Here is a 21,997-nt window from a genome sequence, read left to right on the forward strand (position 1 = left end):
CCCCCCCCCCCCCCCCCCCCCCCGCCCAACTAAGGACAAAGGGGACTTCCCTTTTCTCCTGATAATGGCTGCATTGCTGGTCACCAGCTGTGGGTTGTCATGGTGATTCCTGATGCAAGGGAAGCTGCAAATGTAGCAATGCCATCAGGTGGCCTGAGAAACAGGACCTCCTTGGAATCCACAGATATAGGAGGACTGTAGGAACAGGGTGCAAGCAGAGGGAAGCGGAGACTCTGAGAGACCAGACAGGAAAGCCATCACCTGCTCTCAGGAGGTCAAAGGCCTCACCTAGTGGGACCGGGCTTGCTCCTCTCCCTTAACAGCTACTAGGGTGGTCATTCGCCTCTTGCCTCCTGCTTGCTAATCTGTCCTTTAAGAGGGGTGAGTCATTCACTCAATGACCAAGCATGGGATGACCCCAGACTTTAAGTCTCCCTGAAGGCCTTCCTTGGGAAGCCCCAGGCACACAAGAAAGGGAGGAAGTCCTCTCTCAAGAGTGCATCACAAAGCAGGTTTGCTTCTGCTGGGGGGGAGAGTTTTCAATCATCTCGCCTTGACGCAGTCTTTAAAGACAAGCAGCTCCTTCATGCCCTCTCACAGGGGTTAGCGGGAGGCCAAGGAACCAGAGGGAGTCCCAGGGAGACGGCAGCCCGTGACGGATACTGAGGCATAGCCAAAGGAACTGGAGACAGTTCAGCAGCACCTCCTCCTCGGCATGAGCCTGTGAGGAATGTTCCATGGATCCCCAAACTAGCTCTGCAGATCTGCCTGGGACCGGGGCTGGAGCAGAAGTCTCTGGCATGGACTCCAGAATTAGACTGCCACTTACATGCTGACTGACAGTGGCCATGTTACTTAACCCTTCAGTGCCTCAGTCTCCTCATCTGTAAAATGGGCCTTTCAATAATACCTTCCTCTTAGCATCCTTGTAAGGATTAGAGAAGCATATAAGCATATCAGATTGCTTTAGCACGGGCTCTGGAGCATATTAAGTAGTCAGTAAATGTTAGCGGCTACTATTAGCAGCAGTAATATTACTTGTGAAACAGCTGGTGAGGGAAAGTGAGCTACAGGAGCGAAGTTTTGCTTACTGCCCTATAATTGGCATGTTGCTTGGCAAACTCCAAGATTCTCAAAAGGTCTTGTCTGCCTTCCAAGAAAATCAAACAACAAGTGCCTGTGTTGTCTTAACTTATTCCAGCCCAAAGACAGTCTGGTTTGGTTTAAGACCTCCTGGGGCCGGCTTAACATCGATCACGGCCAGCATTTACAAGAAAGCTTCTGCCTCAAATGACCGCCCGCCCCACTCAGGTGACTTTCCTGGGCATGCCGTGCAATCAGTGAGCACAAAATGAAAGCTTTTTCTTTCCTGGGGGAGCTGAAACAGCACAACTTGCAGCTGCCCATCCGAAGAGAAAGTGATGGTTCTAGAGACATGCTGATGGCTTTTCCTGCTTTGGGAGAGGTTGACCTCTGAGCTACAACGGGAGGGGGGGCACTTGACTGGCTGATGTCCCAGGAACCCAGGAGCCTGGGCGGGCAGGGGAATGGACAGGAACAGGAGCACCCTAAGTACCGACCCTAAGTTTCTGGTGAGGAAGGGGACGGGTGCAGCACGGGAGAAGAGGACAGGTCACCTCTCTGGTCGTCCAGCTGCATCCATCCCTGGAGCTGGGGGCATATGTACAGTGGCATATCCTGTCCTAACCGTGGATTCTGAGATGTCTTCATGTGGGATATTTCAGTTCTCAGTGGTTTAGGAGGGTGTCTCTAAACATATTTCTGGTCCAAATGGGCGCTGGACTTGCTCCCCAGCAGTCTATTTTAAGGAGGGAAGCTGACAGACCACCACACACTCCCCCAAAGATAAATAAGGGCTGTTACTAATAACCAATGAATGTGTGTTTACACACTAAGTGTCTGCAGGAACTGAACCTGTTTGGGATTAATTACAGGGAGACATACTAGTTATTTTGAAACATTTGAAGACTTTGAGAACAGCCTTTTCTGAGTTTCCCAGAAGCCATTACTGAGGTTTAGTATAAGAAAGAACTTCCTAACCTTCTCAGTACATAGTGATGACTTATTGCAAACACCATCAGTAAGAATAGATCAAATTTGTTATAGAGGGCACAGGAGGGGTTTCTGCACCAACCGGGTAGGAGATTGTGCTTGGAGCCCCGAAGCTCCTTTAACCTCTAAGATTCTGGGACTTAAACTAAAGGAGGTGACTCTTTCGAGGCTGACACCCAGAGGACAGGGCATCGGGTTTAGGGGGTCACTCCCAGGACTGCTGAAGCTTTTCCACGTAGACCCATTTGTAAAGGCAGCCTCTGAGAAACTCTGAAGCCTGAGATATTCTACTCCTAGTGTTGGCCATCTGCTGGAACAAACCCATCAAGAAAATGACCCAGGAGGATGATCCAGGGACTGGGCAAATTTGGTGGGATGGCTGAAAAATGTGGAGAAATGGGACACGGGAGGGCAGGCAGGACAACTCAATGTATCCACTTCGCTACGGGCAGCTTCATGACAAGAAAGGAAATAGCCACGATCACTTCACGTGGCAGAGACAGCTTGGCTTTGTGACGCACCCGTAATTGGAGAAACGGAGAGAGAAAAATAAACACAAACCTCTCGCAAAAAGCCTTCGAGTCAAAGGAGAGGAAATTACCCAGACTACCAGGGTATTCTAATCAGAGCCTTCTTATCAGAGTGTCTCCAGTCTAACAAGGAGAAATCCAATCTACAGTGGGCTGGACGCTAAATTAGATCTAATCAGGACATGCTTTCCAACTGCTCAGCAGCAGGTCAAAGCCCAATGCCGGGCTGTGGTTGCTGCTGCTTTCTGGAAAGCGAGCCTAAGTTGTGTCAACTCTTGGTCCCGTGTGAGGGGGGATGCTTTGTCTTTACTCCCAGCTACTCCATTCCATCTGCTAAAAATTTTGGTGAGGTTGAACTAGAGCTGCCTTCCCTGCCCGTGCAAAGTCCTGTGAGTTCTATTAATATCATCACCGCTGTCAGCCTGGGAGACATTTCCTTTTTAAAAAACATGCACACCGCCCTCCCCCCCCTCCCCGGCTGAACCCATACATGTATTGATCTTTGCAACATGCCATGCCCTGTGCTGGGCACTTTGATGCATGTTAGATTTCTCCTTAATGTATGCAAGGGCATTTTCCCATCCACACCAGACACGCAGATTGTATAGGGATATTTACCCCAGCCCAGTGGAACACAACACCCCCAAATCTACCTCAAGGCCCATGCTGTTGTTACGCTTCCTTCCAGGGATTAATAGCTACAGTTAGCTAGCCTTCTGGTGGTGGTTATAACTTACAGTTTCTTTGCTACAAGCAAAGAACACCATCTGTGAAACACCCAGCTCCCTGCAGAGCCCTGGTGTGTCATTGTAACAAACAGCCTGAAGGGCTCACCTGAGGGCTGCGACCCTTGAAACCAATATGCCTACACAGAGACTCTCAGAGTGAGACAGACCTAGAGACAGAGGTGAGGGGGGACACAGAGAAAAAGATATGGAATCTTCTTTCTCTTGCTTTCAGCTTCACTGAAACCAACCTGACTACTGCTTGTGGATGGACATGCTGCCTGGAAAGCCGCTGGGCATGACAGCCATGACTGCACTGTCCTAGGAGGACCTGTCCAGGCCTGAGGCTTACAGGACACGGGAAGGGTAGGGAGTGAAGATGTGGAAAGGGAAAGGCTGACGAAGAGTCTCACTTGCTCTTCCTTGAAGAGTCCTTGGGCGTCACCCTGAGAGAGCGTGGCCCACCTTCCTCTCTCTGTTCTTGCGCCTGGCCTCCCTCCCAGACGGTCTGCACACTCCTACTGCAGCTTTGCTTAACTGCGCATGGTGTGGAGGGGGCGGCCCTTCCTCACCGCCTGTGGCTTGGAGATGGTTTTACAAAGACACACGGACACGCTCGCTCACTCATCTGCACTCCAGATGCACACCTCTACTCAAAGGGCTGAACGCCTTCTCCAGTCAGCTCTTCTCCGGTCTCCACATGGACTTTGCTGTGTGACGGAGGACAAGTCATTTACCTCTCCGAGACCTGTCTTCTCCACTGCTCGCAGGATACTCAAGATCAACTCCTCATACTCAGAGGAATTGTGATGGTCACCGAGCGGGCAAGGATGTGTACGTGCACACAGATACTCCCGTTCCCAGAGCACAGGCACGCGGATGCCACGGCTACCTAATCGCAAACCAGAGATCACTCACCCCCATCATAAAATCTTAAAATACAAAGTTCTTCTCCTTGCCTCTCCATATCAGAGTTCAATTATCCTCTTCAAACATTTAAGCTCAAATGACCGGAATGAAATAAATGCAAATAAATAATCCCAGAGCTTAAAATTCGAGGCAACAAACCTTCCTTTAAATTAAATAAACACATCCCCCCTCAGCCACATCTTACCCAGATAGAGTCACACTGGTGACTGATTATGCGCTTCTGTATAATTATTTCACCACCCCACCCCCACCCTTCTTCAAGGTCACATGCCTGTCAGCAGCTCTGTTTCAGCTTTCTTGCAGCATGGTGTGTCAATGTTTGAGTTCCCTACATTCCCAGCACACTCCTGCAAGGTGCTTCCCCTTGTAGGATTCAACTCAGGCTTAATTCCTAGGCCCCAGATCTACAGTCAGTGACTCATGCCCAGGCCAGGCTCCTGAGCTGTAGCATTTAGATTTGTTCACACTGACCTTGGCCTCCCTCTGTCAACTCCCTGGCTTTCTTTCCACCAAAAAGAGGTGATGGAGGTGTGGGGTGGACAGCTCAGAATTTTTTTTTTCCTTTTGGTGTGTGTAAAATCAAAAGAACTGTGCAGAGCGTGGCTCAAAGTTTGCAGGGCAGAACCTGCAAAGAGTCTCCGAGACATACACAGTGACAAGGGGCCTACTCACAGCAGCTGTAGGGACACCAGCCCATCAAATAGTCCCTTGGCAAGCTCGGTGATCTTGTTCCCATAGAGCACCCTGCAAAAGAGCAGAGAAGAGAGCGGTCACTGTGGAGGCCAGGGCCCTGGAACCCACTCACGTAGCGGCCATCGCCTCGGCCAGCCCCAGCGGGTGGGTGGGTGGGGTTTCTCAGAGCATCTCCTTCCCTGGCTGGCCTCACCCCTCCTCCTTACCAGTGGGAGAGCAGGTGAGTGCCACCAGGGGCTGGAGAGGCAGGCTGTGTGGGAGGCAAGGAGAAATGGGCTCCATCCTGTTTCACTCCTGGGCAGCCCAGTTCAATAAATAATCCACAACAGGGAGCAGCAGTCCCTCTGTAGTGTCTCCCTGAGTGGCTAATATGACTCACACCTCAGCAATAAATAAGATGTGTAGGAAGCTGGCTGGCCCTGTGTCTTCTTGTCTTCAATGGGTATTGATCAGGCTGAGCCCAGCCTATAGAACGTTTCCTTTTAATATCCCATTGCATCCTAGCAATTCCTGAGCTGAGTTCTTTAATCATCCATTCAGACAGGGCTTTGGGTATCTGGGGTCCTATCCAGATGGCACAGGGACTGCTGAGTCAAGGACTGGCTCTCAGGAAACACTGGAGAGGAAGGAACTGTGATCTCGGAGCGATGGCCCCTGCACTCCAGCCCCTTCTTGACCTCCAGGAACCAAGAAACTCTGAATTCTTTTATCCCTTTCTCTTTCAGACCTACAGGGTCCCTCACACCATGTCTCCTATTCATGCGCTGGCCCTCGGAAACTTGGGGGGGGGGCGCTTGGGGAAGAATTCTATGGTCAGCTCCTCCAGCCCAGTGCCCAGGGGGTTCAGTTGGCCCCCCACATAGGCGCCGAGGACCCTGCTGGCCTCCCTTGCTTTCATCCGTTTGGCACAGACTGCTTCTCTTGGGTCCAGCCTCCTCTGACATGGAAGAAACTGAGCTAAGGAGGGCTTTTTTCTTTTTGGTTTTTTCCTGTCAATTCCCTCTTGGGCCCTGAAGTACACTGCATGAATGCAGTATTCAATCCCCACTCAGACTGCAAATCCAGGCTGTTACACGTCTTTGAGGAGACAAAATATTAGGGTAAGGAAATAGTAAATGGGAGCGATAAACCAAACCCCCTGTTTTCCAGACGCCACCAGGAAAAAGAGTGTCTCATTCAGCTGGTGGGTGTGTTTCATTAATGTTTCAACAAATTAATGAGTAAATAGAAGTCAGCATGACGGCTCAGGCTCACATGTGTAATTCATATTAACGTCGCACCGCTCACTGCACCAAACACTGTAGCGTCACTGTCTGCTCGTCTCGGCTGATGTCAGAGCTGTTGGTGCAGCAGCGGCTGCTGGGTGGTGGGGCCAGCGACTTGGGCAGGGGATCCTCACATGACCCATCATACCTCCATACGGGACAGCTCTCACCTACCGGGTCAAAACCACTCTCCAGCAGACTGAAGAGGGCTGTGGGTCTACCCTGGAGCAATCTGGGTGTAGACCCACCTGGCTTTGCCCTCAAATCTTTCCTTGACTGCCTTCTTCCCACCTTTCAGGTCTTGAGTGCACACAGCTCTTCCTTGGGAAGCTTCTCCTGAATATTTTAATGTTTTTCACCACCTGTCACCCTGTTTTTATTTCTTCATCACTTCACGATGTCATGTTCTATTACTTATGTATTCATTTACTTAAACATTTTTCTGTGCCTCTACCTCTCAGCTCCCTTGAACGTTGGCTCCATGCGTGTGGTGACATTATGTAGCTTGCTCATGGCTGGGTCCCTAGAGCTGAGAGCTGACAGGGTCTAGCACAGTATTTGTTGAAAGAATAAATGAATGAGTACGGGCAAGGCTTTCCTGCCTTTTAGCTTGGCCACTCTTGAGTTTGGGTTGGGTATGTTTGTGTTCCAAGCTCCATGAGCCCAAGGGTCTTGTCCATCCAGTTCACTGCCACATTCTATGTGCCTAGTAGGTGTCTACTTGAATGGATGAATGCATAAATTGGGGGGGGGGGCACTTCCCTTACGGCCCCAGTGTATTTCAGAACTGGCCAGTGGGATGCCAATGCCATGTCTGGCAACCAGATTTTGAATTTTTTTTTTTCTTTCCCTGCAGGACCAGAAGCATCTCACAGTCCTCAGATTGTGCCCAAGTCCCAGCAGAGGGAAACCAGATAAGGGGAATGGGACGGTGGGGGCGGGGACAGGATCCTGGCAGCACACAGACACTCCTCTGCTCCTCTGTGATCTTCAGCACAATAAGCAGGCACTAATCTCACAGACGATCCTGTCTTTGATAACCCAGCCAGATGTTCTATTCGATAAATGAAACTAATTTACTCTGCAAGCAGCAGGCAACAGCTGACTCAAGAGGCTTCCCTGTGCTCAGCCCCTCCCGGTGGGACGGGGCCAGGTGGGGGAAACGTGTATCTTGTTACCTGCCCGCTCATAAATTAAGCAAACAGGTTACAGAGAGAAGCAAAGCACAGACAGCTCGCTCACCCCTACTCAGTGGGCGGGTCATCAAGTGACATAAATGATATCAGCTGATGATACCTCTCGAGTCTTAGTGTATATTTTTCACATTATCTAGAGTGAAGAGGCAGCATCACATGGGGTTGAGAGCATGGGTTCTGGAGTCGCACTGCATGGGTTCAAATCCTGCCTCCCCCCGTTGTGGACTTCGGATAATTATACTTATTCGGCAAGCTTTATTTTTGTGCAATTATTGTGTGCCAGGTACTGTTCCAGGCGCCAGAGATTCAGCCAGGATCAAAACAGATAAAAGGTCCTGTCTATGCGGAGCTCGGATCACCCCGATTCCTTCTACTGTAAAAGAGAGATGAGGATAAGAGCCTGTATTTTAGGTTGTTCTGAGGACTAAACCTGCAAGACTCCTGGCACACCCTAAGTGCTTTATAGGTACTGCCAATTATTTTAATCATGGTCACCACTGAAGGTGTGTTAGGCAGGAAAGATAGCGCTCTCCCCATTTTGTCTGGGGGGGAAATAGACTCAAGTGGCGTCCCCTGGGCCACGTGGTGAGTCACTGACAGAATCAGGACAAAGCTCCATGCCTTCCTGCCCCTGTGGGTCTCTGAGTCCCTGGTGGGTGAGGCTGTGGTTCCACCCAGCAGGCTGCCCTAGGGTTGTGAAATCCAAGAAAAGGCCTTACAGGAGGGGGTGGATGCTTACTCAAGAAAAGCCTGAAAATCAGGGGAAGAAAATTAGCTTCTCCCTTGACAAGGTCACATAGATGGGCGAAATGGGCACATTGGTAATAAACATATATTACCGTTCCGTCCCTCCAGGTCCCTAGAGAGCACTGCTGAGGCACGCGGGTGGGAGGGGAAATGTGGGTAGAGCAGAAGATGCATTTGAATTAGAAGCCAATAACTGGGAAGGCTGCTGGGCACTTAATCAATAAAAATAATGCATTTGGGTTGTAGAAATATTCCCCAAGATCAATTTCCCCTGAAGAAATATTTGTTTCTTTTACCAGGTTGCCACAAGTGTGTAAGGGAACATAAAGCCTTGATAAACACCTCCTGAAAAATATGGACACATCCCCCTCCTATTGCCAACTCCCCCCCCCCCCCCGCCCCACACGACTCTGCTCCCCACTTACAGTGATGTGAGTGATTTCAGACCTTGGAAGGCATCTGGAGCAATGTCCGATATCTGATTCTTGCTGATGTCTCTAAAAAACATTGATGGGAGAGCCTGAGAACACAGTTCCAAGGTGTGATACGGTCATTCCTAGGTGTGAATCGAGCACTTCAGATATTTAAAGCAGTGAGAATTAATCAGTTTATTTATTCACAGTACAAGAGAAAGGGCTTAAAGACCATTCAGTTCAACTGTCTCTTGATGAAATATACTACATTTGTTTCACTCTTCTTGGCTTTCAAAGAATGCTCACCCACAGCATCTTGACTTTGACATATGGCTTTGCACATGTGAGCTCTTCCTTCATGGGGAAGGCCGCACCCAGGCACACTGGGGCCTTGTTGTGCATTACCTAGCAATTATAGCATCAACGAAGCAGAAGCTGGCCTCACCCAAACACAGGCCAGGGTTCGGGCATGCATCATCTTCTTGTCGCATGCCTCAGCCAATGCTGATTTTCTTCCCCATATTGTCCTGACTCATTTCACCTCCCCAGTGACCTTTCCTTACTGACCTGAAAAGAGGTTTTGAGCAGTGACTAAAGTCTCTGGTTCGGTGCGTCCTCCAGGTCATGTGATGCAAGCACATCATGAGATCCTCATGGGATGGCTCTGAGATGTGGATTTGTCACTGGTAGTGCTCCTCAGAGGGGCGTGAGCCCGCGGCGGCGGCGGGAGTGGGGGGGTGATGCCCAGGGTTGGGGGGTCCGGTGGACGAGCGGGAGGCTACGTGACAGAAGGCAGCCACCCTGGCTGCGCCGGTGTGGAGGAATCGCCCTGACCTGGCTCCTCCTCAGGGCCCAGAGGCTGCCCCTTTCCTGTATCCCAGTGACTTCCAGCCTCTAGTTCTTGCTAATGGCACTTCACTGAGGCGGAAGACTTTCTCTGAGTCCTTAGCTCGAGGGCGGCCTCTGGGCTCCTATCATTGGAAGGTGAGTTGCCCCAGTTTCCAGAGACAGCGCACCTCTCCAGTTCTTTTTCTTTAACAAAAGACATCAATGGGTCTTTGCTTTTGTGTAGGAGAGAGCGAGCTGGGGTCTTGGAGGGTCAACAAGGAGGAGCCGAGGGACTATGGAGAAGAAAGCACATCTAAGCTGATTCTTAAGCAACTGCCTCCAGCGAGGCCAAACCCCCAGCCCCCAGCCTCTGAAGCACACTCCCTGGGTCTGTTTCTCCCCCCCTTCTAATAGCCTTCAAAGGGCTGCATGGCCACCTTTCCTAGGCCTCTGCTCCCTCCGTCCCTGGTTCCAAAGGCAGGAAGTTGAAAGATATTTCACAGGTTAAGGCTTCTTAGGCACAGCTGTCGAGCTTATCCCTTTAGCTGGCAAGATCGCCTCTCACAAATCCACAGATTGTGCTCACAAACTCGTCAGTTTACACCAGGCTTTTCTCCGGCGCTCCACTTCTGTACAAGGGTCTTACCACGCAAATGCCCTGGATTATCCTAATCTTGCTCGCCCTCCGCCTGCCTGCCTCACTAGGCATGTCAGGCCAGCACGCTGGCTCTGTGCTCAGATCAGACCGCTGAGCGAGCCTGGGTTTTTGTTTTGTTTTGTTTTGGGGGTTCTGTTTTGTTTTCCTGATCATGGGATGTCTCTTCAAGCTACTGAGATCTCTAGCGTGCAGGAAGAAGTTCTGGAACTCGGGGGTAGCAGGGGGAGCCCTCTGCTTTAGCCTCCTCAGGGCAAAGTGGTGGTCAGGCCACAACTAGCCTTTCAGACGCACTCTTCTCTGTACACGGGAGGGATGTCTTGTGGTCTTGGAGATGACGGGGAGTAGAAGTGGACAAGTGATAGTTTAGCTGGGGATTGCCCCTGGTGGTCACTTCATCTTAGTTCTTAATTCTGCAGGAAGTAAATGGCAGCCTGAAATGGTGAAGGACCTAGAGCCACAGGTGACTTGACGCAGCTATGTGTTTGGCATCTCAGGTCTCCCGTCACTTCACAATGACGGATGCACGAGGCAACGGCGCCGCACAGAAGGCAGGCTGGGGAAGCCATCTCCTGCTCCCTGACCTCCATGCCTGAGCCCTCCCGATCCACAGCAGGTGGCCCTGAGCTGACTCCAGGTTCTGGGTCACTCTTGCTCAGTGGTTCTCAAACATCACTAGGGTGTTTACTAAAGCGCACCCCCGGGGAGTCTGCTTTCACGAGCAGGGGGCAGGGGGCTAGAAACCTGCATGTATAGCCCATCTCCAGTGATTCCTGTGCACGTGGTCCCAGGGCCATGCTTTAGGCCACAGTGTTTTCCCATCAGGTCGGTCTTAGACATACCCCAGTGCCCCGGGGCTTACAAACTGGATGGCCGAGAGGCAGTGGACTTTCCAGACGGTTCAGAGCCAAGGTGACAGATACCTGTGGAATCCTACTCTACGTAAGAGTGCAGAAGTGGAAGAACATGCCTTTCTGGCCAAGTCGCACAGCTGTGGTCCCCATTTGCCTGCGCCATCAGTTAACCAGCCCTGTAAGACCAGGGGCTTCTCTCTAGTGCCTATTGCGCTCCTCATAAATGGCTTCTCTACCTTGATACTAGTTTTTACCTGGAAGTATTTTTTATACTAAGCCGGCCATGAGAAATGGGGACAAAGTCATTCATTCCAGGAGAATCCTTTGTTGTTGCTGTTGTTGTTATTAGAGAGAAGAGGAGGGTGTAGTTCATACATAGTTGAGGGGAAACTTCTTTCTGTTAGAGAGACTGGCCATGTACACCTAGGAGGAATTCACACTTAGGGTTTTAAAATCCATTCTCACCAGGGGCCCTACTTCTCCCAAGCCATCATACTTCAGTCTTGGTTTGTGAAGTTCAGTTAATCGGAAAAAATTTTAAGTGGTCTCTCTTCCCTACCGCCATCTCCTTGGGGAAAAAAAGGGCATCATAATAAATATCAGTAGCATCAGAAGTGATCAAAAATTAAATTCCCTTCACAGGTCATGACTGAGAAGGTCTTATGAATTTTGAATTGCACAGATCATGGCAACTCCAATGGGATGAAGAAAGGACAGTAAAACATAGCCAAGCTCTAAATTACCTGGACTTCACAAAAAATTAGAGCAGTAACTTAAATCATGCAAGAGATATAGGTTGGGGCAGTGACTGAACTTGTCATTTTTCACTGAAATTACTATCTGGCTGCATAATCAAGCTAGACTTTAAAAATGAATTTGGGGGGGTATGGAGTGAGCTGGGGAAGCAGGGAGACCAGGAGATTAATGGCCCAAGGTTTTAAATATTAAGGCCTATATTTATACAGCTCCTCCAGCAAGGATGCTGCCAAGGGGAGAGAAAAAAGTACGTGCTCAGGGCTGGCTCATTATGTTGGTTTCTACTTCTGGAATTGTACCAGGAGAAAATCTTGTTTGGTTTGGATTTCCAGGAAGATGGGAAGTTGCCTTCCCAAGATCCGAGGGTAAAGCCTACCAATGCCACTGTTTCTTGGGGATGTTTATTTTTAACATAAAAGGAGTCAGCAGACACTTAACCTCCTTAATGGAGGCCCTCCTACTCAAGGGAAACCGATGAATCAGCCTTCAGCAGAAGGGCACAAGATCGAGTCAGTGCATGTTTCTACCTGCTCTCTCTTCCTCTGTGGGGGCCAGAGAGGGTAAGTAACTGGGATGAAAACAGCATTTTGATTACTGGACCATGATAAATGACTTCTCAGCCCAGAAAAGGGAAAGGTGTCTCCTTCCCCTCTTCTTAATATCTATGCTGGCAATGGCTGGGCCATTTCTGAATCCTACTAGCCTCCCTTGCGAGCGCCCTGGTCTGAGTGACTCACAGAGCGGGGCTCAGGGCAGTCATGGGTTGGGGAAGGGTGGTGATGATGTTGCCCCCATGGCAGGGATAAGGGCCATGATGCATGATGCTGTCAGTGGTGCCGTGGTAGGGAAGGAACAGCAGTGTTGGTGTCCCCCAGGTATTAGGATACAGTGGTCAGTGATCCTGGATGCAGTGGTAATGGGGATGGTGGGGATAATCACAGGCAAGACATATGTGGTTGGAGGATAAGGAAGGGCCCAAGGCTTCTTATCTCACTTAGAAAGAATAGAAAGTCCTTACCATGGTCTAAAGGGTCCACAGGATCTGGCGCTACGTACCTACCTCTCCAACACAATCCCCACCACTCTCTCCCTCACCCTCCCGTCTTCCTTGCTGCTCTGCAAACCATCCACGTATGCTCCCCAGGGCTCTTCACTTGCTCTCTCCTGAGAGCTCCTTATTCCCACCCTTCATTTGGGTCACCTGCACAGAGAGGCTCCTGTGGGCCCTTCCTTTGTTTTACTTTCTAGTACTCACCAATTTCTGGTACTTGTTTCTTTTCTGCGTTCTCCCACTCAAGTATGTAAGCTCCACGGGAGCAAACTTTGTTTTAGTGCACACTCCGTCCACAGACCATGCAGTTCCTGCACGTGGTAGACGTTCACTCTTTGTTAGATGTGTGTGTGCATGGCCGTAGGCATGTTGGTTAGGGTGCTGTAGACTGATACAAGGCCACTGTCCCAGCTTTATTGATACTCCTATTTCAGGTCCACATCATGAAAGTGAGGACAGTCAAAATGGTGGTATAGGTTTTTTTAGCCAACTCAGCTCTACCTCTGACTCAGATAATTTCACTTTGCTCTAGTTGGAGAGACCCCTAGCTCTGAGGTGTCTAAATCCATATACCTCACCATCTGAAAGCAACACTCCTGACCCACACCTCCCAATCTTAGAGAGCATTCCAGGTCCAACACTAAACTCTCCAGGAAGGATGCGAGGCAGGCAGTCATCTGGGCAGGTTGCCCACGACACAGGACACCCATTACCCCCCGCATAAAAACATCGGCCTCATCCCTTCCCTGGGGAAACTCACATTCGCTTCAGTTTCTTGTACTGGGTGAAGGCTCCAGCAGGGATGGATTTGATGGAGTTCTGTTCCAGGCGTCTGGGAAACAGAGCAGAGAAGAGTCAGTTAACCATCCACCTGTCAAGAGGTGGTGGCTGAGGGCCTTGAGGACAGGATGGTCCCTCTTATCACATGGCACCCACTATTGGTTATAGGACACCAGGCAAACAGTGTGTGAAAGCTAGAGACCCATGTTCTAGTGGAAGGAGCACCCATCCCAGGATCTAATGGCTGTTGGAAAAATGAGAGAAGATGACATCTCCTTGAGGATTCTGGCTCTTGCCTATTATAAGCCATCTTTGAAGGCAGAGGTCTTCTTCAAAAAATCTGTAGCATCAGAGTGCTGAAAAAGTCAAAGGGATAAAGAGAAGAAGAGATGGCCTGTGGGCCAGTGACACCTGCCTGCCAGAGAAGCATGTCACCTTTCAGTAAACACTCAACCCCTCCCTGCCACAGGGGTACCGAACAGGCAGGAGTGACAATGGCTGACTTCATTTCTGTTTTTTTTTATTAAGGTATAACTGACTTAGTTTCAGGAGTACAACATGCAATAAACAACAACATTTGATATTTGTTTCTGGGTTTTTCAATGGGCTTCTAAAGTGCTGGAGAAACGGCCTTTAAATCTTTAGGCTCCCAGCCTGACACCCATCAAACTGGCTTCCTGACATCCCGAGGGCCCTAGGGACCCCAGTCGGACCACCCCCCGGGGGCTGCTGCTAGAACCCCTGGCTTTACCACCTTATGGACTTCCCTGAAGTGCTTCCTCTCCTGGGACTGCAGAATGACAAGAAATGCTATAGGCCCAGGGCCCAGAACTTCCTTGAAGAGAAGGGGCCATGGGGAGTGAGCAAGCATCTCAATGCTTTATTCTCTCGCCTCTCAAATGACTTCCTGTCAAGAACAGGTGTGGAGGGCCACAGGCCTGAATGGGAGGCAGGACCCTCTGTTAGAGGTGATGAGTGAATGCCTTGGCCTTGGCCAAGGACTCAGCCTCTCCTTCTTGCCCATCTCCCTTTTCTCCAGGATGTGGATCTTTTCATCACCTCCTCATTTGACATGGATGTTCCCCACACCCCCAGCAGGGAAGACACACAAAAAGGTGCGTGCAGGGAGGGATGGGGGGAGCAGAAGGGACAGACGGGCGGAAGCGGCTCCCTTGGAGGCTACATCTAGTGGATGCATTTCTGGCGGGGATGAGCCCATTCATCTTGAAGAGTAATCCCCGCTGCAGAGTCAGGGAGACAGTCATATTAATTTGTGCTTCTGCAATCTCATCTTCATTGGGGGAAGAGAGTATTTGTTACTGGAACCGCTAATGGAGCAGTTTGCCAGCAATTTTCCCATTTCAAACAACATCTCAGCTGCTAATGTGGAATGGTTTGTCAGGCCTACCCATAACACAGACAAATCACTCTCCAGGCCAAAGGAAGGGTGGGGGGGGCGGTGGAGAAAAAGAGGAAGGGCGGGTGGGAGGAGAAAGGGAGCATCAGGACAGATCATTCTTGGCTGCTGGATGAAGAGAGTCTACAAAGGAGACTGCCACGGTCTATTAAGAAAGCCTTTGTGGCCTGCTGGAGGGGGTGGGGAGCATGCTCTGTGGGCACACGGGCACAGGCTGGCTGGACGGGGGCTGGGCTGGCTCATGGGAGGGCACAAGAGCAAGCCACCAGGTCTTAAGAGTCTGTGAGCTACCGGCTCCAGCCACCCACAGAGGCGGCGGACTCGGGGCAGGCTGCCTTGACTGAGATGTTCCAAGGACATTCTTGTTTTCCAGCTGAGCAGAGTTCAGTAGGGATTTCTCAGCCAAGGCAGTGGCTCTATGGGTCTCTGGGGCTGCCAGTCAGGTGGAAAATGCTCTCCAGGAATCCTGTGATTCACCTGCCACTTTGGCAAGGGATTGTGGCTGGATGATGCCTCTGGGGAGAGCCACTGTCTGTAATGATGGCAACGCCCTCAGTTTTTGCAAGAGGATCCACTGCTCCCAGCTGCAGGCCAAGAGCCCATGCAAGTCAGGTCAGCACTGCGTGGGAGGTCAGCCGGCTGTGTGTGCGATTCATAATCAATTAACCTCCACTGTAGTGACGGGCGTAAGAGCCGAGGGAGGGATGAACCAGTGAGCAATACGTGGTGCCTGTCCCCAAGGAGTTTAATAATCTGGGGACAGCAACAGCCCAAGACAGTCCATCACAGAACCAAATTCTATGGCTCACATAACAAACAGGAAGAGCTATCATTTATGAGGCCAAGTTGATTTATGTCTGTTATCTCTTTTAATCCTTACATTTATGAAGCAAGCTGTGTTGGCCTCATTTTGTGGATGCTGAAAATAAAACCTAGAGGGACCAAATAGCCTGTCCAGAGTGACAGAGCAAGTAATTGGCAGAACTGACATCTGTTTGTACCCATCGGACATACTGCCTGCCTCTCTTTCTGAAAACAGAGAAACTGAGGCCTAGAGACTAAAGTGACTTCCCCAAAGTCACAGAAAGGTTTGGGAGGTTAAGACCCCAGGCAGCCTCTGCAGAAGTCTGTATTTTGTAAAAAGGCTGAAGGAGTTGAGGGAGACGCTGTACAGGTGCGAATATATATAAATATGCAAATAGAGTGCAAAGGTGTGGTTTTGAACAAAGAACTCCAATCTCTGCAGGGACGGCTCTGTGCGTCCCGTACTTGTCAGACGCGCACACTCTAGGGATGGTATTTGTCTCTGTAGCCTCTCTGCTGCTTATGCTGCTGTGGGTCCTGCCTGGGCACCGAACCCCTTACGGAGTGCCAAGGCCATGGCAAGTGCCACGATGTGGGTTAACCTTGCCCCAAGGGGCATCAGAGTTTGTCTGGGGGGTGTAGTTGTGAATAGTCAGTGTTCTTCAAATGCAAAGTAAAGGTGAGGGTAGGGATAACGACAATAGTAAGAGCTAATAGCTATCAGGTGCTTGTAAGTCGGGCATTAGGCTAAGAGTTTTACCTGGTTTATCTTAATATTTACACCTCTCTGAGGCAAATCCTATTCATTATTACCATCTCCACTTTAAACGTGAGAAAATGGAGGCTCAGAGATGTTAAGTCACTTGTCCAGATTCACATAGCCAGGAAGAGCTACAGCTGGGATGAAACTCAAGTTCGTCCCATTCAAAAACCTCAACTCTCCGTCACCGAGCTTTGCCAAATCCCATTTGGAGCGGAGGCATCTCCATTTTTAGTCATTGCCAGCTCATCCTCAGGGAAACGGCCCCTTCGTCAAGGGAGTAAGCCCACAGTGAGTGTGCACACACGAAGTTTCTATGCAGCAGATAGCCCCCGGTGGGTTTTATACAGCCTGGAACAAGCATGCAAAGATCCATATTCCCAGTGACAAAAGGTGTGAAGGATGAGAAGAAGCAGTAGCATCAGCAAAAACTGTCACATTTAGAGAGGTGTCTGAAGCCAACAGCTGTTTTAGGTCTCTCTTAAATGGCACATGGGTCTTTCTTTGTCTGGCAAACATTCTTCAGGCTGCAAACTGATTTAATAGAACTAGCATAAAAACAAACATACAAATCAAACATCTGAACATCTTCCGGCACCAGTAAACACAATGGGAACATCTGATGGGGATTTCAGCCATTTGCGCTCTGTATTGATTTGCCCTAGTTTCTCGGTGCTTCCTTAATGATCTGTCATTTGCAAACATGCGACTGAACACAATATATTTCTAGCAGTGCATAAGTCAACATGATGCCAGAGAGACTGGCAGGGGCACGGCAGCGCAACGGCATGGCTACGAGTCACCTGATAGAGCGGTTCTGGAGCTGGGTTCGAGTATTGGTGGCAGAAATGGCTGAGGTGGCAAGAAGGACAAACATCTACCATTTACTGAGGGCCGTTTATATGTTAGACACTGGGCTCTTTGCATGCTGGCTTTTAGTCCTTCAACAATCCTACAAAGCAAGTATTATTAGTAGTATAATAACAACAAAGATGAGGGCTGCGGGCATAGGTGACATGAGTCATTTGTGACCTGCTCTGCACAATACCTGGCATTTGCCGACAGAAAACAGAGGAGCAGGCACGGAGCCAGATTCGCTCTTCTGATTATATGCATGTGCCCAGATGCCTCTCCCAGAGAATTTTTTTTTTTATCATCTTAGGAAAAAAATGAAAGAAAAATAGTATGGGAACTTGAGACTAAACCATTCTATCATGTGGCACATGTGACCCTGTGCATAGGTTTTTCTTTTTAGGTTCCATTCAGTGTCTTCCAAACATTGTGCTAATTTTCTGCACAATTGTGCTACTTAATCTTCATAGAAAATCTCTAGTAGGTCTGATGAGCCCCATTTTGCAAAGGGGGGAGCGGACTGAAGCAGGAGATGTTAAGAAAGGTGCCCTAGGTAAGAGGCAAAACTGGGAATTCAACCCTGGACTACTTATCTCAAGGCTCTGTTCTTAATTATTCTGTGCTGCATCCGCTTCCCTTTTATTCCACTGCCCCATCCCACCCCATCTCCCCGCCTTCCATGTGACAGTCCCTCAGAAACCTGGTGCTCTCAGAACATTGAAGAATTCTGGATGGTGATGGCTTCCAGAACCCTCCAGTCCTTTTGTTCTGTTGTCTGCTTTTTTTTCCTTTTCCTTTCCCATTCTCTCTTTTTAAAATCCCCTGGTGACCAGTATAATGGGAGAATATGTGTTTTTGCTAAGCAGATAAGCCACTATTTATCTCCTCACCCCAGACAATGGGATTGAGGTGAAATGATGGCTACCTTTCCCCCAGATGCTTTCACTTATGACTCGACAGGAAGCCCATCCGCGGCCTTTCTCCATCAACTAAATTGAGCTGCTAGAGCAGAGGGCAAGAGACACACTGGATGGCGCTGTGTGTGTGTATGGGTGGGGGGGGACAGAGCAAACTGGAAGAAGATGGGACAGAGATTAAGATGAAGCTCTAGCTACAGATGGTCCTCTTGAGCCTTGAGGACTCTGGAGGGAAGACAGAAGACCACAGAAGAGAGGAAGGTGTGAGCCTCTGGCTCTTCCCAGAATCTATCCCTGGTAGAGGCTGGAGCTGGTTCAGAGAAACGACAGAGAGCAGCAAGAACGGTGCCGTTGGTGGGAGCTCAGTTTCGAGGAAAATGTGCAGGGAGCTGTCTCACTGTGGGTTCTCTGGAAGAAAGCTATTTTTAGAGGAATTGGCTCTGCTATGCGGGGAGACCAGCACACAGTCCTCTGAGCTGCTTCGGCTTTGAAAAAAAATTCTAAAAGAGTTTGCCAGATTGCTTTGCATGAGAGATAGCCCTTCCTCCCCCCAAAAGTTGGGGAGTGCAGAACCCCTCCCGAGGTGTTAGAGAATCACTACTGGCTGAGGATTGTGCACAGGGTCTGGAGAGCCTGATAGGGTGCCAAGCATCCCTAAAGAGAGGGGGGAAATCTGCACTGTATGGGTGCCATGGACACAAGGCAGAATTCCTGACAGTAAAAAGTCACATTCAGATGTCTCTGGGATGATAAATCAGACACCTCCTATTCATCCTGGGCTAGGTACTGCAGTTTCAACTCTCTACTCTCTATCTCATCTTTCAACCTCCCCCATCTGCTGGTCTTCTCTCCCTGCTATGAGGATGCGTTTCAGCTGTTTTCAAGACTTCACGGCCAACACACGGGTCCTCAGGCAAGGGCTTTGTTACCTTGAAGAATGAGCAGGTTTCTTCCTCAAAGGTCTCTCTTACATGTCACCTCTCCCCATCCCCTCCTAACCATAGAATCTTGTCTCATCTCTTTAATGTCTCAGTTTCATTTCATCACAGAAGGAGAAATCCTGGGCAATCTGTCTGGTGGGCCGTGGGTGCTCGGCAAGCAGGGGCAGCCTTATTTCCATGTCTGCATACATTTGCATGAAGATGAGCTACTGCCAGGCTCCATTCCTAATGCAAGTGGCTAGCCTGGTTCTTGAACCTCTTCTCTCATCCATAACCCTCAAGAACCTGACCTAGCGTTGGGGAAGGTTTGTGTATGCGGGTAGCTCCAGCTCCTATGATATGGTCCAACGCTTCTCACTGAGCCTAATAAAAATGGAAGTGGTAGTAGTAGTAGTAGTAGTAGTACTAGTACTAGCAGTAGTAAAATACCAACAGTCCTGGCTGACAGTCTATCCTCTGTGTCAGACACAACGCTGAGCGTTTGACAGCACATGTTCATTTCGCTTTCACGAGACCTGTTAAGAAGGTACCACTGGCCTCCACGTGTTTCGGTTGAGGAAAACAAGACTCAGAAAAGTTATTTAACCAAGAGCTAAAAGGCAGGGCCAGAGCTAGTATGTGGATCTAGCTCCCTGAATTCAAGGTCTATGCTCTTAAGAATCTGGTTGCTGTTTGTGGCTGTTTGTTTTTAGAAGCACTCCAGCTAGGTTGGTCATTCCCAGACTTTTAGATTTCACAGGCTAGGTGGTTCCAGACCTTTTATTTTGCCAATTAAGGTGCCCTGTGTGTGTGTTATATAATACATGTTTATATAGAGACATACATTTATAATTACATAATAATTACACATGTAATTAAACACATGTTTATCACGTACATGTGCATGCACACACAAGCATATATATTCTGCCTTCAGCAACCATCATTTCCTAAGATAGAGGGCATTTTAAGAAACAACAATAACAGAATAAGGGAGCCCAGGAATTTAAAATAAAGGATAGTCTTTTAAATTGAATAGTTTTGCTCAACAGAAAAACATCACATTGTTCTTGTTTTTCTCACTTTTACCTCACACCAGGAAAAAGATATCAGTAATCCAACAGCCTTTCACAAATCGCTACTCTAGTTTGTTAATATCCCTTTATTTTATTATTTTTAAAGATTTTATTTATTCATTTGAGACACAGAGATACAGAGAGAGAGAGAGAGAAAGCATGAGCAGGGAGAGAGAGAAGCAGGCTCCTCGCTGAGCCAGGAGCCCGATGTGGGGCTCGATCCCAGGACCCTGGGATCATGACCTGAGTCGAAGGCAGACGCTTAACCATCTGAGCCACCCAGGCGCCCTGTTAATATCCCTTTAAAAACTTGATGTCCAGGGATGAGCCCAACAGTCCAGGTACGGCTTGGTCTGCATGGGTCTCACCTCTGATGTGGACATCTGCAATTTCTCTCTCCCAGACACCCGAGCTGTGTGCCTGTGAGGCCCAAGTTGGAGGTATAAAGATGTGGGGCAGAGGAGGGTGAATCAGGGGTTGGCAGGGGTCAAGTTACAGCTTGACTATTAGACTGGCCTCTTTCATCAGGCTGTGGTTTGAGGAAAGATCTATGGCTGCCAAAGAGGGAAGATAAACCTGGCAGATGGAGGGAGAAAGGAACGAAGTGGGGCAGAGAAAGAAAGCAAAGATCTTTGGGAATCTGAAATGAGATGAACATGGGAAAGAATTCTGTCTTGAACATCTGACTTGGAGGGCCAGAGCCCTACCCTGGCATGGATGGAGAGGGAAGGTGGGCAGCTTTTACGACAAGGAGCAAAGCATTAACTGGGTGAAGAGAGAGATGGGGCTGGGAAGTGAGGTGAGAAGATCATTGGTGGGGAGAGGGAGAGAAGGGGGGAAATGAATCAGGGGAGGAAGATAAAGACAAGGGGAAAGAGTACAGAATGGGGAAGAGAGTAAGGCCAGGAACAAAAGGAATTCAGAGAAGAAGAGAAGGGGATAAGCAGGAGCCGCATGGGGTCTAAGTGAGCTCCTTCCATGGAAGGGATCTCCAAAGCGAGAGCAATACACCATGAGGAGCGAAGGGAAACAGCAAAATGTGAAGTGAATTAATTGTTGGTTCTTGCCAAAAGGAAGACTGAAGGTTGAGCAAAGGCCATGGAAAGTGTGGGTGTCAGGCCAAAAGGACGCTTTACTGACTGGTTCCTGCCGGCAGGTGTGAGTTGTGTCTACTAGGGCTGGGGGAAGAAAGTTTTGAAGGGAATTAGGGAAAAGCTGGTAAAACCAATGGAGAAAGAAGAAACTGACTCTCCACTGTGGTAAATCATGTTTCTTCTCATCTTAATCAGGATGAAAGAAAAGTCTTTAAAATGTCTCTTTGATCTGGCTCCTCATTGCCTCTCTGATCTCATCCTCGAACGCTCTCCCTTATGTTCACTTCACTCCAGTGACACTGGCCTTCTGGTATAGCAGGCACACTCCTACCTCTGGGCCTTTGCACGTGCTGTGCCCTCCACCTGCAACACTCTTCCTCCACATAGCCACATGTTTTGTCTCCCCAAGTTACTTTGAATCTTTTCCTAGTTTTATTTTTCTCCACAGAAGCCATCGCCTTCTATCATGTCATATAATTTGTTTTGCTTTGTTTACTGTTTATTACCCCCCCTCCCCCGAATGCAAGCATCATAAAGGCAGAAATTTTATGTCTCTCATTCACTGATGCTCCTCAAGCACAGAACTACGATTGGAACAGAGCGGGCTAACAACAGACGTTTGCTGAATGAATGTGTGAATGGCTGAGAGAGTTAATGGGCC

The 21,997-nt window shown here is 49.2% G+C and overlaps 1 protein-coding gene across 2 annotated transcripts in view; it reads right to left on the reverse strand.

The window, feature by feature from the left end:
* The window catches only part of SLIT3 (slit guidance ligand 3), a 591,752-nt gene that overhangs the window by 93,835 nt on the left and 475,920 nt on the right, over window positions 1-21,997 (reverse strand). For both annotated transcript variants that reach the window (XM_032403687.1, XM_032403688.1), the window contains exons 10-12: window positions 13,477-13,548; window positions 8,585-8,656; window positions 4,931-5,002 (exon numbers count right to left, since the gene is read on the reverse strand). In XM_032403687.1, the coding sequence (XP_032259578.1) occupies window positions 4,931-5,002; window positions 8,585-8,656; window positions 13,477-13,548 (216 nt within the window). The remainder of the gene's footprint in view (window positions 1-4,930; window positions 5,003-8,584; window positions 8,657-13,476; window positions 13,549-21,997) is intronic.

Source organism: Phoca vitulina, unplaced genomic scaffold, assembly GCF_004348235.1.
Source record: "Phoca vitulina isolate PV1807 unplaced genomic scaffold, GSC_HSeal_1.0 scaffold6, whole genome shotgun sequence".
NCBI lineage: Eukaryota > Metazoa > Chordata > Mammalia > Carnivora > Phocidae > Phoca > Phoca vitulina.